The sequence below is a fragment of the Emiliania huxleyi genome (assembly GCF_000372725.1).
Source record: "Emiliania huxleyi CCMP1516 unplaced genomic scaffold EMIHUscaffold_500, whole genome shotgun sequence".
NCBI classification, from domain to species: domain Eukaryota; phylum Haptophyta; order Isochrysidales; family Noelaerhabdaceae; genus Emiliania; species Emiliania huxleyi.
In genome coordinates this window covers 14,374-31,735 of record NW_005198242.1, presented here as the reverse complement: position 1 = coordinate 31,735, position 17,362 = coordinate 14,374, and the positions used below count along the sequence as shown (strand labels likewise).

At 65.1% G+C, this 17,362-nt stretch overlaps 3 protein-coding genes across 3 annotated transcripts; 2 read left to right on the top strand and 1 right to left on the bottom strand.

Annotated features, from left to right (window-relative positions):
• Positions 1–2,062: 2,062 nt before the first annotated feature.
• EMIHUDRAFT_119564 (hypothetical protein) lies at positions 2,063–4,695 on the top strand (the record flags this gene model as incomplete). Its single annotated transcript, XM_005766666.1, has 2 exons — positions 2,063–2,737; positions 2,953–4,695. 2 exons carry the CDS (start codon positions 2,063–2,065, stop codon positions 4,693–4,695), a joined length of 2,418 nt encoding a protein of 805 aa, XP_005766723.1.
• A 746-nt stretch (positions 4,696–5,441) lies between these two features.
• Positions 5,442–6,577, bottom strand: EMIHUDRAFT_445713 (hypothetical protein; the record flags this gene model as incomplete). Its single annotated transcript, XM_005766665.1, has 3 exons — positions 5,442–5,930; positions 6,021–6,155; positions 6,314–6,577. Coding segments are annotated over 2 exons (354 nt in total), but the record flags the coding sequence as incomplete, so codon positions are not given.
• A 397-nt stretch (positions 6,578–6,974) lies between these two features.
• On the top strand, positions 6,975–9,111 carry EMIHUDRAFT_246267 (hypothetical protein; the record flags this gene model as incomplete). Its single annotated transcript, XM_005766664.1, has 6 exons — positions 6,975–7,448; positions 7,629–7,655; positions 7,791–7,868; positions 7,960–8,342; positions 8,525–8,646; positions 8,759–9,111. The coding sequence occupies 6 exons, from the start codon at positions 6,975–6,977 to the stop codon at positions 9,109–9,111; spliced, it is 1,437 nt and encodes a 478-aa protein (XP_005766721.1).
• Positions 9,112–17,362: the final 8,251 nt, after the last annotated feature.

Sequence of the window (17,362 nt, the reverse complement as noted above, 5' to 3'; positions counted from 1 at the left end):
ACCGTGTCCTGATGTGATCTGCACGGGTGAGTCACGTCGGCGTCAAAGGAGCGACGTGCGACCTGTCAGAGCTTGATCTCCGATCTCAGCGGCGTCGAGTAGTCTCCGGCGCGCGACAAAGGTACATCCCCAGGACGCGCAGAGGCAGCTGCGACCCAGCGGAAGTGGACGGTAACGCACCGCGCCACCTGCTGTGCGTTACCGTCCACTCGGCGGGGTCGCAGCTGCCTCTGGAAGGCACCGAGATGTACCTTTTTCGCGTAATGGTCAAAATCAAGGTTTTGTAACGCAACCTGGCTGTGTGGGTGTTTGGATTTCTTATGTTTGCGATTTGGACATGGGTCATGGCATTTACTCGCCTCGCAGATTACCCCGGCCAACGTGCAACGATATTTTCCTGCTTATTTCCGTCGAACCAGTTTACCCAGTCTCCCACAATTCATGTGTTTCAGCTTACCCCGGCCGCTAACGTTCATTACCGGTCGACCAAATTTCTCGTCCAGTTTACCCGGCGGCCGTCGAGTATTTGTCGTTGGTTCAACTTACCGGACGCAGACGGGCGGATCTATACCGGCGCATCCCACTGCCGGGTGATCTGGAAAAAGAAATTTGTTTTCGCCACCCGGGTACTGGAAACGACATTTCGCCGCACCGGGTGATCTGCGAGGCAAATATCGCCGGGTGATCTGGACGAGAAATGGTCGACCGGGGAATCTGACATGAGAAATGTTAGCGACCGGGTAAGCTGAAACATGAATTGTGGGAGACTGGGTAAACTGGTTTGACGGAAATTGCGCAATTTCGTTGGCCGGGTAAATGTAATCTGCGAGGCGATCTCAAAACCGGGTAATCTGAAAGTTAATCCTGCACTGTGTTTATAATACAAGCCCCTACACAACAGACCGGCTCAGCACGAGGAATGTCGACATCCCCAGTGCTCAAGTGCTCAAGTAGTAGGTAAGGGCAGTTTTCGAGGCAGTTTGGTGTTTGGGGGGAGAGAGAGTCCTCAGTTTGGTGCTTTGGTTGGTCACAGACAGGGCGCACCGGTCGCGTTGGAGCGGCTCCGCGCGGGGAGGTGGGTGTAGGGTGGGCACCATGCCATCGTGTATATCGTGTAGGCTGCGCGGGGACGCTGGGTCCAGTCAGTGTAGGGCTGGGGGCTAAACCAGAGCCGGGTGCTTTTTGTGAGCCGAGTCGTGAGCCGAGTCGAACGGAGTGAGCTGATGGAGCTGCACGGAGCCCACCGCACCATCTAGCGGCTAAGACACAGAGTGTTGCTAGAGTGTTGCTAAGCGATCTAAATGAAATGAGGAGCGCGGTGCGATGCTCTGTAAATAAGTAAAAAGTGAAATGAGCCCACGGCTCTACTAGTGTAGCCAAACGTCAGATCGACTGGACGAGTACCCGGCACGGGCCGGGGAAGACCATCGAGTGCACGATTCACAGACCTTGTTATTGACAAGAATATACGTTATGGCGCTTTGCGCTGGTCTATGAGAGGTTGAGGTGCGAGCCCTGGAGGCCCTGGGGATGGGGGGAGACTACCCGCGGCGCCTAGAAGGCCCGCGCGCAAGGGGGTGGGACATTGAGATTGAACATTCTGTTCAGCGTGTGGACCACTTGTCCGATGTCCAGCGTCGGCGCGTAGCTCGGGTCGTACAAATACTCACCGGTCTCAGCGGCATTGCCATGGTAGGCCAGGCCCACCTTATACCGACCGCAGCGCAGCGGCGAGCCTGCATGTGCTCGCGCAACCCCACCTTGGAAGGCAACTCGCCGCGAGGCCAGCCCTCCTCCAGGAGGACCTGCTTGCGGCGCGCTGCCGACGAGGGGTTGAGGAGGTCGTAGTCGCCAAGGTTGCCTCCCAGGGCGGAAGTTCACACGGGGAACGAAACTTACGATCGTCCCTCGCGCGCGGATCTGACTTGGACTCGCGCGACAGCTTCTGGCTCAGCTCTTCTCGCATTCTTCTAGCCAATCGTTTCGGGGTGCTGTCTCCAGGCCCGGCGAATCTTCACAGCGCGGCTGTGCTCCTTCGTCCACAGCCTCACGCTGACTCACCATGGCCGACCGCACGCAGCCATTGGTGCTGCACCACAAGAACCCGGTGCCGTCCTACGTGCCCAACACTTGGCGGTGCTCGATGCTGCACAATGCGTGCCTCACGCTGTCCACGCCGCAGCCGACGTGCTCCGCTCGATGCCGCAAGCGACCGTGGCGGCTGGACGTGTACGGGCCGAACGCGTCATCGCAGGTGCGCCAAGTCCTCGCCGAGCGCCGCTTCATGCGTGATCCCATCGAAAGCTTTAAGTTGCGCCCCCTCCAGCGCGACGTCCACAACATGAGCGCCGGAGCGGTGCCGCCGTCACCCATACTGCGTGGCGAGGCCGGAGGCCTCACGATGATCTGGCCCGTTTTTGAGCCTTCGTACGGCGACTTTTGGCGCGACACGATGCTGCCTCTCGGGCACCTGCTCTCGTTGGGACGGCTTCCGCACCGACTCGGCTTTTCGGGGCTGCCGACCGGCTCGGGCGCGCTGGCGAGGACTAATGCGGTGGAGGGGCTCGAGCGGATACGTAGCGTGTGCACCTTTGAGCGGACGTCGCCTCGCACATTGCGGTGCGAGGACGCGTGCTACGAGAGCGTGCGGCTGTGCGAGATCCTCCCGCACAGCTCGTTGCGCGGAAGTGCCGCGTGGCTCGCCATGGCGTCTCTCGATGCCGCGCTCGGCTTCAAGGTGCCGCAGCTCAAAACGAGCGCCGTCTCGGCCGAGCCGGGCGTGCTGCGTGTGCTGCTCGCGGCACGGTTCCCCTAGATGCTGAATGCAGATCCCTGCACTCAAAACTGGCACTCTGCATACGCTGCACGATACAGTGGCAGATCCCTGCACTCAAACTGGCACTCTGCATACGCTGCACGATAAGTGTTCCCACTTTCCTCAGCTAGTACTAGGCACGGTACGCGCGCCGATTCATCCTCAACCTGAACGAGGTGGTGGCTGCGTGCGACGGCTTGCTCCTTGGCGGTTGGACGCTGCGATGCGAGGCGCACGCCCTCGCGGGAATGTCGCTGCACGCCGTGGTCGCCAAGATGCGGCAGACGGACGTCTTTGTCTCGATGCACGGCGGCGATTGCATCAACGCGCTGCACATGCGCCCCGGCCGCGCAGTGATCGAGCTGGTCAACCACGGGTTTGAGAAGGCGCCGTGGGTGTGGCTGGACCAGTACATGCGGCTCGTCAAGAGGACTTTTCGCGTGCGGCGCATCGTGCTGCCGTCCACTTCGGGCCAACGAGCTTCGGGCAGCAACCAGACGCAGAACTGGAAGCAGATGCAAAAGAATTTCGCAGACGCGTGGAACGCCAACGGCACTCTGCCATGGCCTCGCTTGCGCGACGAGCTCCATGCCATCGTCCACGAGCGCCTTCTCACACGGGCGGCGGGAGGGCAGCCGCAGCAGCCGCCACTGCAGCGGCAGCAGCCGCAGCCACCGCAGCAGCAGCGGAGGCGGCACATGACACGGCTCGAACATGAGGGAGTGGACGAACCACCACCCAAGTACGGCACGTTGGTGGTGCTGGTGCCGTACTTTGGAGCCCTGCCGCCGTGGCTGCCGATTGCGCTCGCGTCGATGGGTGGTCCCAACGCCGAGTTGGTCCGGTTCTTCATCGTGGGTGATGCGTCGGTTCCACCGGACGTCTCGGTGCCGTCGAACGTGCGCTTTGTGCCGGCGGAATGGGACGAGGTGCGCAGGCGGGTGCGCGAGAAGCTGGGCGTGGACATGCCGTACGACTCGCCGAGCTACCAGTGCAAGGGTTGCGTGATGTACAGCTCAGACCGCGCGGCTGCGAATGCGAGCGTTCTGGCGGCCGAGGCGAGGGCGAGGGTGGCCGGGAGTTTGCTCCACCACAGCAACAAGGTGACGGACCTCAAGCCCTTCATGGCGGCTCTGTGGCCCGAGTTGCTAGCGGGCGCGGCGTGGTGGGCGTGGGGCGACATCGATGTCCTGTGGGGCGACCTGCCTCGCTACCTCGCCCTCGCGCCGCCCCGCGGCTCGTTTGTGTGTCCGCTGCTGCCAAACCCGTGGGGCGCAGCCACGTGGGGTCCCTTCACGGCCTGGCGCATCGCGCACAACACCACAGAGCTCTTCCGTGAGTCGCGCAAGTGGCGGCGCGTCCTGCAGGAGCCGCGGCCGATGCAGTTCGACGAGTGGTGGGGCTCTGGCAGCAGCGACTGGCGCATGTCCTTCGTGGTGCAGCGGCTGGTGCGGCAAGGGCGGCTGGGCGATGCGGGCGTCGCGCTGCCTCTCGCGGAGGCCAAGAGCTGCGTCGACCCGTGCGCCTGGTGCCCGTGCGGCGCACACACCTTTGAGTGGCGCGCCTCACGCGGCGCCGACGGCGTGGGCGGGCTGCGCGTCAACGGCGGCTCCGAGGTGATGCTGCTTCACCTCGCAATCGCAAAAAGGGGGTGGGACGCTGCCAACACGCCGCCGCATGTGGCGAGGGCGACCTGCTTGCATGGCCGCATCGGCACCCAGCGCACGCGCCGCGGCGCGCCGGCGGCGGTGCGGCCCGCGCCGCTGGAGCGCAACCGCCCGGCCCGCGGCACGGGCAGGAGCATCTCGTACGGCGGCCGCGTCGCAGTGGGTGTGTGCGACGCCGCCGACGGCAGTCGACAGCGGAAGAGAGAGAGCTGACAGCCAAGTGCCAACGGAGTACGGCGCTTTGTTGCATTCCAATTTGCTATATCGTATATCTATATCTCGCCGTATAGGACTGTATGTTATCGCGTTGGGGCTTGCGCGCGCAACTACTTGCGCAACTGGTCCTCACAAGAAGATAGATCATAGAAGTGTTTCCTCGGTGTACGGGGTGTGGAGGGTGAGTTGACCAGGGGGTTGTCGCCGGGCCCTCCTGCTCGGCTCCAGCCGGTAGACAAGTCTTGTCATCAACAGAGTAGATGGATCCGACCTCGGGGCCGATGTGATCAAGCGCTGGTAGCGTGCTTTTACCTCATACCCTCGGTCTCACAGTGTGCCGGCAGTCGCCGAGCAGTGTCGCTCACACAAGCCGCAGCACAAGTGACTGAGGGCCAGTGAGGGCGAGCCCATCGCTGTCACAGCTGTGGCAGCCGCACAGTAGGCTGTGTCAACTGTGCAGAGCGTGTGAGCAGCAGAGGAGCTGCTCTCCAGGCTTCTGTCGCAAGGAGCTGCATGCCACCGAAAGCGCTGTCGAGGTTCGCCGAGCGTGGCGCAGGTTGGAGGACACCGTCACCGACGAGCGCGTTGGACTTTTCACTCCGGACAAAGACGGCCACACGCACACGAGCTGCGGTCGTGTGGCCGTCATAGTGGCGAGGCGCGGGACCGTCTGTGGCGAAAGTGGGTCGCGTCCTCCGTTTCCGTCAACGCAGCATCCACACCCTTTACTCGAGTACGGTTTGTAGGTATGTTGTTGGCAAAGGAAGACACAGAGCTCACACAAAATCACAGTGGGTGGTAAGCGAACGAGCCCTTCACAGTGTGTTTTACTCAGTGTTTTCGCGCTGTGGCCCAATGTGGGTGGACGAAACGCAAAGTCCACAACAAGTGGAGACTGTGGCGGTATGTTTGCTTCCCCGCTCCGGCTCTACTCGGTATATACGTGCGGTAATACACTATATACAGTGTGAACGCGAGCCCGTGGCGCACTCCACACAAACAGGGGCGGTGTCATTGGTGTCGCGGCACTCGCGCAGCGAACGCTCGAGAACGCCGCCGCGTGCGGCCGGTCGTCGCCTCTCTTCCCGACCGTCTCGAGCGGCAAACTCACAGCGGCATGCACGGCAGCGCGCCACCCACTTTCTCGCCCGCGCACTACCGGCTCCAGACGCCGCCCTGATCGCCTCCCGCGCTCGCATCTGCGATCTGCGCCTTTCTGCCCTTGTACGTACCTACTCCAGGAGCCGGCCCGCCGCTCCGGCGGCGTGCGCGGAGGGGGAGCGGCGCCACCCACCGCGCGGGCGAGGGCGCAGAGCGCACGCCTGTTTTGGGGTCAAAGTCTGGGTCCAGCCCCACGTCCTTTGAGCCTACGGTGGGAGCGCAACGTCTCGGGATTCGGGTGTCGCTTCCGCACGGTGCTCGCCGCAGCTCCGGAGCCCGTGTTGAGGTAGGCGCCTATTGGCCTCAGGTGTGAAGCATCACACGACGCAGAGCAAGGCGCGGCCGTGCGGAACAGCAAGAGGGCGCCTCGTCTCACCTGGTTTTGGCGGAGGGCGGCGTAGTGAAGGCCCTGGCGGTTAGTTGGAAGGGGATACGTCAGGGCAGCGGGCCGTGCCGGCTCGCCTGAGCCGCCGAGAGCGGCTTGTCGCTCGTCGCGAGCGGCGTCTGGTTGTTCAGGCGCATGTGCCGACGGTGAATGAGGAGCGGGACGGCAAACATCGTGCCGGTGAAGAGCGTCAGCGCAGCCAGCGTCGGAAGGCTGGACACCTGCCGCGGCTGTCGCGACCCGCCCTTTGGCATCGGCAGTGCTTGGGGAGGGGGAGTGGCTGCTGCAGCGACGAGAGAAGGGGGCCACTGTGAAGGGGCTGCAGCGACGAAGAGAAGACGGCCTGCTCCTTCCGCCCCTTCATGGAACCGAAAAAGAATTTTGACCCGATTTCCAGTGCGCGCCAGTCCCGTGCCCAGTGTTGTGCGAAAAAGAATTTGAAACTCGCGACGCGACTCGCTGAGGAGGGTTACACTCTGACCTGTTCCGACCCTGATCCGACCCTGATCCGACCTTATGTGAACACCGACCTGATCCGACCCTGTTAGGTTTGAACAAGGTCGGAACAGGGTTGGATCAGGGTCGGAACAGATGAGCTGCACAGCCGGGAGCCGAAGCATTTATTTAGCACTTCACGGGCACTGTTCACGCCTTGACGCCCTAATCAAGAAGTGCAGCAGAAAGTGCAGCGAGAAGTGCGGTTGGGCTTTGTCCCTAAAACGGGTGCACGATGGGCCCGCTCGCGTCAGGCAGGCCGCAGTGCTACTCCAAGCCGGGAATCAACCCACACTTCGTGCAGAGCATGCGGGCGGTCGCGCAGGAGCGGGCCGCGGCCGAGGCCCGCGGAGCCTACTTCAACGAGCGGACCGCGCTCGACGAGCAGCTGCTCTCGGTGTTTAGCGAGGAACTTCCCAGCGGCAGGACAGTGAGTGGCAGAGCGCGCATGCATCTTCGAGGTGATGCGATTAAGAGCCTGCGGTCGCTACGCAACGGCCACAACCCCTTTGACCGTGCTGTGATCAAACCGAGCTGTTCGCACTGCACCGCGGGCGCGGGCGCGAGCACGAAGGGCCTGGTCAAGCACATCTTCTGCCCAGAGCGGAAAAAGTTCGACAGTACCGTCGAGGCAGAGGCGGTAAATATCTTCAGGGGCAGCCTGATCGACGCGTACAACTGCCATCTCGCCGGCAAGCTCATCGCTACGGTGGAGCAGGCAGCGTTGGAACAGCTCACATATGGCCGCAACCAGCGCTCTCCTCGCCCTAGATGCGCATCGCGCCGCCACACGCCGCCCAGCGCGCGTGCGCCGCGCTCTCCTCCGCTTGCTTTATCTCCCTCATTGCACGACCGCCTCTAATATCGCCCGCGTCGCCCTCCGCCGCAGGGTGAGGGCGGCAGCTCGGTGGCGCAGGTCCCATCTAGATCGCCGCTCCCCGCGCTCTCCTCGCCCGGTGGGCGGAGCGCGCCGCCACACGCCGTCCAGCACGCGTACGCCTCGCTCTCCGCCGCGAGCACGTGCTGAGACCCTCCCACTACCTCGCCTCAGGCCGACGGCGACGCGGGCGGCGCGGATGCGAGCATGTGCGGCGGCGAGGCGGCCACCGTCGCTATCGCGCCTTGCCAGGTGTGTATCAGATCGCGCCACCCGCCCACTAATACCAGCCCCCCGGAAGCTCTAGACGCGCTTCCCCGCGCACTATACCTCCTCCCGTTAGCCCTTCACCACCTCTAGCGTCCACACTACACACAACAGCTACTCTCACATGCGGCGGACGGCCGCCACGGGCACTTTGCGTGGCGATCTCACGGTGGCGCTGGACGGCCTCGGCGGGTGCCTCTCGCGCCTTCGGCTGGAGGGCCGGTCGACGGGCGTCGGCTGGCGCTCCGGCGCGCGTAATGGCAGCCAAGTCGCGATGGGTGGGCCGCAAGAGCCGTCCGACCGTTCGGGCCGGCTTACTGCAGATGGCGTGATCAGCGACGCGGGCCTCGCCGCCTCTCCGGCACGCACGGCCCCGCACACGTCGGAGGGCGGCCACGGCTATGTCTCCCTCCTCGGCCCGGCGGCACGGCGCGCGGGGATGCACCTCTCGACGCCGGGGTTGACGCGCTTCGCTCATTCTTGGCGCGCCAAGACCGCCTCTGCCTCGCCGCCGTCGGCCGCGACTCGGGCACTTTGCGTGGCGCTCTCACGGCGGCCCTGGACGGCCACGGCGGGTGCCTCTCGCGCCTCTGGCTGGAGGTCCGGTCGACGGGCGTCGGATGGTGCTCCGGCGCGCGTAGAGGCGGCCAAGTCGCGATGGGTGGGCCGCAAGAGCCGTCCGAGCGTTCGAGCCGGTTTACTGCAGACGGCGTCAGCAGCGATGCGGGCCTCGCCGATCTGTGGCAAGCACGGCCGTGCAACGGTCAGCTGACAGCGGCGGTTATGTCTCCCATCGCGGCCCGGCGTCACGGCGCGCGGGGATGCACCTCTCGACACTTCGGTCGACGCGTTTCGCTCATTCATGGCGCGCCAAGACCGCCTCTGCCTCGCCGCCGTCGGCCGCGACTCGGGCACTTTGCGTGGCGCTCTCACGGCGGCCCTGGACGGCCACGGCGGGTGCCTCTCGCGCCTTCGGCTGGAGGGCCGGTCGACGGGCGTCGGCTGGCGCTCCGGCGCGCGTAATGGCAGCCAAGTCGCGATGGGTGGGCCGCAAGAGCCGTCCGACCGTTCGGGCCGGCTTACTGCAGATGGCGTGATCGGCGACGCGGGCCTCGCCGCCTCTCCGGCACGCACGGCCCCGCACACGTCGGAGGGCGGCCACGGCTATGTCTCCCTCCTCGGCCCGGCGGCACGGCGCGCGGGCGTGGACCTCTCGACGCCGGGTTGACGCGCTTCGCTCATTCCTTGGCGCCTGAAGACCGCCTCTGCCTCGCCGCCGACGGCGGCCACTCGGGCACTTTGCGTGGCGATCTCACGGTGGCACTGGACGGCCTCGGCGGGTGCCTCTCGCGCCTTCGGCTGGAGGGCCGGTCGACGGGCGTCGGATGGTGCTCCGGCGCGCGTAGAGGCGGCCAGGTCGCCATGGGTGGGCCGCAAGAACCGTCCGACCGTTCGGGCCGGCTTACTGCAGACGGCGTCAGCAGCGATGCGGGCCTCGCCGATCTGTGGCAAGCACGGCCGTGCAACGGTCAGCTGACAGCGGCGGTTATGTCTCCCATCGCGGCCCGGCGTCACGGCGCGCGGGGATGCACCTCTCGACACTTCGGTCGACGCGCTTCGCTCATTCTTGGCGCGCCAAGACCGCCTCTGCCTCGCCGCCGTCGGCCGCGACTCGGGCACTTTGCGTGGCGCTCTCACGGCGGCCCTGGACGGCCACGGCGGGTGCCTCTCGCGCCTCCGGCTGGAGGGCCGGTCGACGGGCGTCGGCCGGTGCTCCGGCGCGCGTAGAGGCGGCCAAGTCGCGATGGGTGGGCCGCAAGAGCCGTCCGAGCGTTCGAGCCGGTTTACTGCAGACGGCGTCAGCAGCGATGCGGGCCTCGCCGATCTGTGGCAAGCACGGCCGTGCAACGGTCAGCTGACAGCGGCGGCCATGTCTCCCATCGCGGCCCGGCGTCACGGCGCGCGGGGATGGATCTCTCGACACTTCGGTCGACGCGCTTCGCTCATTCTTGGCGCCTCAAGACCGCCTCTGCCTCGCGGACAGCCGCACCTCTCCAGGTCTTCTCAACATGGACCTCCGATGGCCTCGGACGGTGGCTGCCGTCTCTCGTTGCACCGTCTATGGTGTCAGAGCCGTTCGGTTGTACTGATTAGCGCCATCGATGGTCGGGGTCCATTCCTGCCAATGTGGTCCGCAGTGCTTCCGGACTTTGAGCGGCATGCTACTGCCGCCGACCGAGACTCCTCCGAGACTTCCAAGACACCGCACTCTGCACTTGTCTTCACAACTGACCCACCCTCCTTCCTCGCTGCGCACGTGTTCCCCGCAGTCTCTCCCTCGGGAACCTACTAATACCTTCCCACCGCCCCGTCAGGCCAATGGCGATGCGGGCGCGGGCGCGCCTCAGCCGGCCGCGCCGGCCGCGGCTGCTTGCTTGGACGGGCGCGGCGGCTCGCCCGCCATCGTCTGCGCCGCACCCGTCCCCGCTGCAAGCGGTAGCAGCCGCCGCCCTGATGAGCTCGATCATCTCGATGCGCTCCTCGGGGAGGACGTCCCGGCCCAGGTGAGCGAGCAGCGGGAGCGTAGACTGTACAGCTCACGTCTCTCGAGATTGCTTCCATTGAGCCCATGTGCAAGGGTCTGGGGGGGCTGTCAGTGGAGAGCACTACGGCTGCTCGAAGCGACCCCCCCTCAGTAGTCTCGAGGAGAGAGAAGGGAGGGGGTGGCACCCGCTGCCTGGACTGCCACTCACCCGCCCTTCACGCCCTTGCGGCTCTTCTCCGCCTAAACCACCTCCACAACTGCGCTGCAGGCCGGCGGCGCCGCAGGTGCACTGCAGCGAGACGGAGGCTCGTCTCAGGCGCCGCCGCCCTGCCGTCCCGCTACACACCTGATACATGTTGTCGCGACTTGCCTGTGCAAGGCGGGTAGTCGCGGCCACACGCTCCCTAGGGGACGTCCACCGCGCTCTCCGTAATACTCCACAGCCGCCCCGCCTCAGGTCGGCTCCGGCATCGGCGCGCCGCAGCGAGAAGCCGCTGCCAGCTTTCCGCTCGTCTCGCCGCCGCCGCCGCCGCCGCCGCTGCAGCCCACGAGCGACACCCTGTTGGAGCTGTCGCGGGCGACTGAGCAGGGCATCGCCGAGGGATTCGCGGCTGCGCAGGCGCTGCATGCCGCTGACAAGGGCGGGTTGGCTCTGAGAGATAAGGCCACTCGCACGAAGAGGGAGGTGCACTGGCACCGCCCTACGTTCGATCGCGTCGCCCTGCTGCACGACCCGCCTGAGAAGGGCGCAGACACACGTGCTGCGGATGGCTCCTTCTCCTACCCGGCGGCCCCGCTCTTTGCTGTGGAGCGCTGCCGCCGCCGCCGAGAGGACGGGCCTGCACGCGGACGCCTTTCCCGGCCTGTCGTGCTCGACGCCATCGTCGGGGGCTCGCAGTACCACCTCATCAACTTCGCAGACAAGGAGAGTCTTGGCATGCTCCACGACTGCGGCTTGGAGGGCGTGCCGTGTGGGAACCCGCAGTGCTGCGGTAGCAACGGCAGGTGGTTCACCTCGCCTGTGGGCTGGTCGTCAGACACACGCTCGCCCTTCGTCCTGCTCGCCGCGTCAGGGCTGCCGGAGCCCATGGCGGCTGTCAAGCAGTACTGCGAGACGTGCCAGAAGACCTCGTACCACACGGACGCGGTTGTCCTCCACCGCCTCTTGCCTGTGATTGGCTTCCTCGACTCTCTGCCTTTCGACCCGCGCTACCAGTTCAAGGACGTCTTCCTTGCGCGACCCTTCACCACCTCCCTCGAGTGAAGCACGCCCCGCCGCCGAAACCTGTCGCTCAGAGCCCATCTCTGCCGACCGCTGCACCTCTACTAACCTCGCTGCCACCGATCGCCTTGCACGTAGGTACGACTGCTGCCACCGCCAAGGCTTCTCCGAGGCGCTGGAGAAGGCCCGCGTGGCGGGGGCTGAGCGTGCCAATCATCGTGTCAACCAGTACTATGACACGGCTCAGAGGTGGTTGCAATCGCTCGAGGCGAATCGACCCCTCCCTTCTCCCTTTTTCCTCGACGAGTGCCCATGTCTCACCACGGACTACCCTCGCTCTCCAGGCACTCGTGGGCGACGGGCCCTGGTCCAAGCTCGACCAGGCCGGGCAGTCGGCGCACGCGAAGCTGCGAGGCGAGTTCCTCTACTTTTCCAAGCTGGAGGATATCGTTGAGCACATTTCTGACTTCTCGTCCGTCGAGCACTTTGGCATCTCGCATCTCACAGAGAGCGTCCTCAGCGACCGCTTTCTCGAGGTCCTGCAGGTGGCGTCTCCCTTAACAGAGGCCACCCTGCCTGCCTGCATCTGCGGTGCTCACCCGGTCCCGTTGCACTTAGCGCGACCGCCCCTTTCGGGAGGCGCAGCTGTGCGGCAGCAGCTGCACCGACGTGATTGCCATTGACTTCAACAAGAGGAATGCCGTCACCCTTGGCGGCGGCAAGGATTCCTGGCTCGCCATCGCGGTCGATGTCACGACCAACAAGCTGCTGCTGGAGGAGGTGGTGGACTCGACCTCGCTCGAGAGGCTGTGCGGCTCCCTCGAGGCACTGCATGACCGGCCTAACTTCAAGCCAAGGTTTGGTGTCATTGACAATGTTCCGCCGTGCTTTACTGGGCCTGCTGAACGGTCGCATTCCAAGGTGATTGAGATGCTCAAGGTGTGATTGCGCACCCTCCCTCCCCCCCTTCACTGCCCTCCCAGCCAACCCTCTATTCCAAACCTATGCAGGGGGCACTTCGCGTCCAGGCAATCCTGCAGGATCGCTACCACGTGGGGCACTCCATCACTCCGCTCTTCAACAACACGCACCCCCTCTTCTGGGAGCTCTCCATCAAGCGGCTGCGAGACCTGACCACCGACCCAGAGAAGGGCTACGAGGAGCTAGTGGACCAAGCACTTCTCCACGGGCAGATAGCAAAGAAGGTGAGGCCGCCTAGACACGTCCATCCAAAGACACACCTGTGACAAACTTCACCGTGTGAGAAGAGATCACCGTGACTGTGATAGGTCACGTTCCGCGGACTCACGCGCGAGGTTAAGAAGGGGCAGAGCATGTCGCCGGAGGACATCGCGGCCTGGAAGGACACGGGCCACTGGCACGAGGCCTTCTGCACGGGCGACATCATCGTGCCGACCATCCTCAAGCAGTACGAGGTGATGAGGCAGAACGTCCTCAAAGTTTGGACTGCTGAGGTGCTCGACGTTGCTTCCCCTCTGGTGCCATAATTGTATGTAGGTGAATGTCTGTACTCACTGTAGGTCAAGGCGGCTGCTTTCATCATCAACTCAGACAAGACCTGGCAGTGCAAGCGCTCCTTCAACGGCAAGGCTCTCATTGCCTCCCCGGACGAGGTGGACCGGATCGCCGAGAACTACCTCGCGCGCTTGGTGAACTGCATCCCGCCAGCTGGCGAGTACCCGTACCGCAAGACTGGCCAGCAGACCTCCTCGCGCTTCTCCGACATCGCGTTTGACATCTTCAAGCCGCGCTTCCACACCTGCGGCGTGGAGTGGTGGAACGGGGTGTGCATCTATCGCAATGCCCTCATGCTCTCTCTTCACAACCGTCGCACTCTTCACAGCACATGATGTCAACAGGTCTGCAATCCTGGCACCTTGCCTGTGATGAGCATTCCCCGAGCCTCTGTCCCTACTAGGTGCAACCCGACTATGTTGCTGGCACCAACGTCACCCCGCAGCTGGCCACAGGGCTGCACCTCGAGGGCAATGCGCAACACCTCATGCGCAAGGACATCCAAAACAAGGAGCAGCAGGACTTGCTGCACTACAAACCGTGGCTCGGGCTCGAGACCAACGCGCTCGCTGGCCACGGCTCGCCTGAATTGGGCCTGCGCAAGTTGCTCAAGGAGCCGCCGTTCAAGCTTGTAGCGCCGCCGCCTGTGCCGCCTCGCGAGATTGTCATCCAGAAGCTCGGACGACTTGACAGCCGCAGCGGCGGCGGGAAGGCGCGCCAGGGCGAGAGCTTGCTGAGTGAGGAGCAGAAGCAGGCGCTGCCACGCGTGAGCTTCAGCCCCCCAGCTGAGCCGCCGCCAGCTCGCCCCATGCAGCAGCATCTGCAGTTCCAGCGCCCTCTTGGGCTACCTGCCCCCGCTCCTGCTCCCGCCTCCGCTGCCAACCTCACCTCCGCCCTCCATTCGTCGCTAGCCGGGGCGCTGTCCGCCGCCGGCGCGCTGTCAGCCGCCTCGCCTTCCTCCCCCGTGCCTCCTCTCGCCTCGCCTCTCGCCACTGCGTCTCTCGCCGCCGCCACCGCGCCTCGCGCAGACCCCCCCTCCGGGGCACCTCCGCCTGCCAGCCTTCCCGCCGCGTCTTCCGCCGCCATGCCTCTTGTTGCGCCTCCTGTCGCACCTCGCACAGGGCCTCTCGCTGCACCCGTCTGTGAATCGCTCGCTGCCGCACTAGCCGCGCCTCCTGCCGGACCTCACACTGTACCGCTCGCTACATCGCTCGCCGCCGCTGCACCGCGCGCCGCGGCACCTCTCGCCGCCGCCACCGCCGCACCTCTCGCTACTGCCATGCCTCTCGCCGCCCTGCCGCCTCGCGCCGCCGCCGCGCCTCTCGCCGCCGCACCTCGCGCCGCCGCCGCGCCTCTCGCCGCCGCACCTCTCGGTGCTGCGCCGCCCCGCGCCATCGCGCCGCATCTCGCCGCCGCACCGCCTCTCCCCGCGCCTCTCGCTTTGCCTCTCCCCGGTGCTAGCGGCAGCCACAGTGAGCCCCTCAGTGTAGGCATGATGGGTGGCTCACCCGAGCGTAGGCATGATGGGTGGCTCACCTTTTGGCAGCGGCTTCGACAGCTTTGGCGGCGGCGGCTTTGGCGGCGGCGGCTTCGGCGGCGGCGGCTTCGGCGGCGGCGGCTTCGGTGGCGGCGGCTTCGGTGGCGCCGGCTTCGGTGACGGCGGCTTCGGCGGCGGCGGCTTCGGTGGCGGCGGCTTCGGCGGCGGCGGCTTCGGTGGCAGCGGCGGCGGCTTCGGTGGCGGCGGCTTCGGCTTCGGCGGCTTCGGCGGCGGTGGCCAGCGCATTGCAGGCAGCGGCTTCGCGGGCAGCAGCGACTGCGGCGGCATTGGCAACTTTGACGTCGGCGGCGGCAGCAGCAGCCTCTCCGGCAACAAGCGGCCTGCTTCTGTCCCTCCTGCTAGTCAGGAGAAGAAGGTGAAGAAATCGTCTCGCACTAACTGGTGGACGTGCATCTGCAGCCCAGATTGGGATGATGTAAGCCCCGGCGCGCCCGGTGGCGGGAGGGCATCCTCAGCCCAGGGGCGGCCCAGCCACGTCCCCTCCTGCCTGAGGAGATGTGTGCCCGAGCAACCGCCTGAGTTGGGCCAGAGGGTGTGCCTCTTGCCATCTGCCCTGCCTCGCGGCCCATACACGGAAAGGCAGCCATGGGCGGTGTTTGCGCAAGTGGAGGGTAAGCGGCGATGGAAGCCTTGGGTCGAGCCACTGCCATGATCTCCTGCCTGTTAAGCTGTCTCGTCGTGTCAGAGTTGTTTCTGCCCTTATTGTAATCATGTGGCACAACTAGCCGCAGGCGCTATCAGGCAGGGAAAAGTCCAGGCCGCGCTCCGGCCGGACTTCCCCCTGCCTGATAGCGCCTGCGGCGCGATTTTTGTCCCTATAGCCCCTAAAAATCCATATTTTCGCCACGCCGGGAGCCTCGCTAGAACCGGCCTCTCTAGAGCTGAACTTCTCCCTTTGTCCCTGCCTGATAGCGCCTGCGGCGCGATTTTTGTCCCTATAGCCCCTAAAAATCCATATTTTCGCCACGCCGGGAGCCTCGCTAGAACCGGCCTCTCTAGAGCTGAACTTCTCCCTTTGTCCCTGCCTGATAGCGCCTGCGGCGCGATTTTTGTCCCTATAGCCCCTAAAAATCCATATTTTCGCCACGCCGGGAGCCTCGCTAGAACCGGCCTCTCTAGAGCTGAACTTCTCCCTTTGTCCCTGCCTGATAGCGCCTGCGGCGCGATTTTTGTCCCTATAGCCCCTAAAAATCCATATTTTCGCCACGCCGGGAGCCTCGCTAGAACCGGCCTCTCTAGAGCTGAACTTCTCCCTTTGTCCCTGCCTGATAGCGCCTGCGGCGCGATTTTTGTCCCTATAGCCCCTAAAAATCCATATTTTCGCCACGCCGGGAGCCTCGCTAGAACCGGCCTCTCTAGAGCTGAACTTCTCCCTTTGTCCCTGCCTGATAGCGCCTGCGGCGCGATTTTTGTCCCTATAGCCCCTAAAAATCCATATTTTCGCCAGCTGCCCCAGGTACGGTCCTATTTCCCGACCTTGTTCCGACTCTGGTCCGACCCTGATCCGACGTGTTCGGCAGCGTTACGCGATCCGACTGGGGAGGGCTCGACGCCGAGGCGAGGCGCTGCGTCATACGCGCCCCTTCGCCCATCGGGCCTTGGTTCGAGGCGGCGTGCAAAATGCCCGCCCTGCCGCCGGCGGAGGAGGCGGAGGAGGCGGCGGCGGAGGAGGCGGCGGCGGACGGCGGCGCTGAGGAGGGCGGCGGCGCTGGTGGCGACGGCGGCGAGGACGGCGGCGACGTCGAAGATGCGGTTTCGGCTGCGACGAGCATGACGGCGGGCGGGAAAGCGGCGGGTGGTAAGACGGCGGTGGGCAAGCCGGCGGCGGGCAAGGCGGCGCGGCGGGCAAGAGCACGAGAGGCTCGCGGGCGATGAAGGTCGAGCCCAGCGAGCCCGCAGAGCCGGAGGCGCCCGCCACGAAGCGGCCCCGCCGCGGAGCGTCGAAGTGAGAAGGTCAGCAGCGGGCTTGGAACACAGGAGAGGTCACTTTCGGATCTCAACGTCCTGTTACGTGGCGCCGCGAGAGACAGGCTCTAGAGAGCCCCCGCGATCTCTCCTGCGATCTCTCCCGTGCAACTATGCTGTGTCGAGCGCTCGCCCGCGCGGGCGGGCGAGCGCTCGCCCGCCCGCGCGGGCGAGCACAGAGTTGCGCGATCTCTCCCGGCACGGCGAGGAGGTACCCAAGTCTACCGGTAGCTCGACGGTAGAGCGTAGACCGGGCCACCCCTCAGCGCTTTTTGGAATAGATCGTGCCGAGCTGGCCCGACATCGTTTTGGGTCGCCCAGCACTTGTAGCACTTGGAGAACTTCGAGTTCGGTCATGGGCTACGCCGGCTAGAGAGCCCTGACCCCTAAGAGCTAAGTAAGGGGGGGGGTGCGTGGTCCCAGGGCCATAACACGTCTCCGAGGGATAGTTCCGTGTACCGGGTTACCCCTTAACTGCAGAACGCACCCTCTTCCTCGACCGTGGGGGGGTGCGCGGTCGCAGGGCCATAACACAGGTCTCCGAGGGCGTACGGCAGCGCTCCGGGTTTCCCTCAGCGGCGGAATTTTTCCCTCGCGCTTCCGTGGGCCCCCCTAGCAGCAGACCGCACCCCCTCTACTCGGAGCTAAAGAAT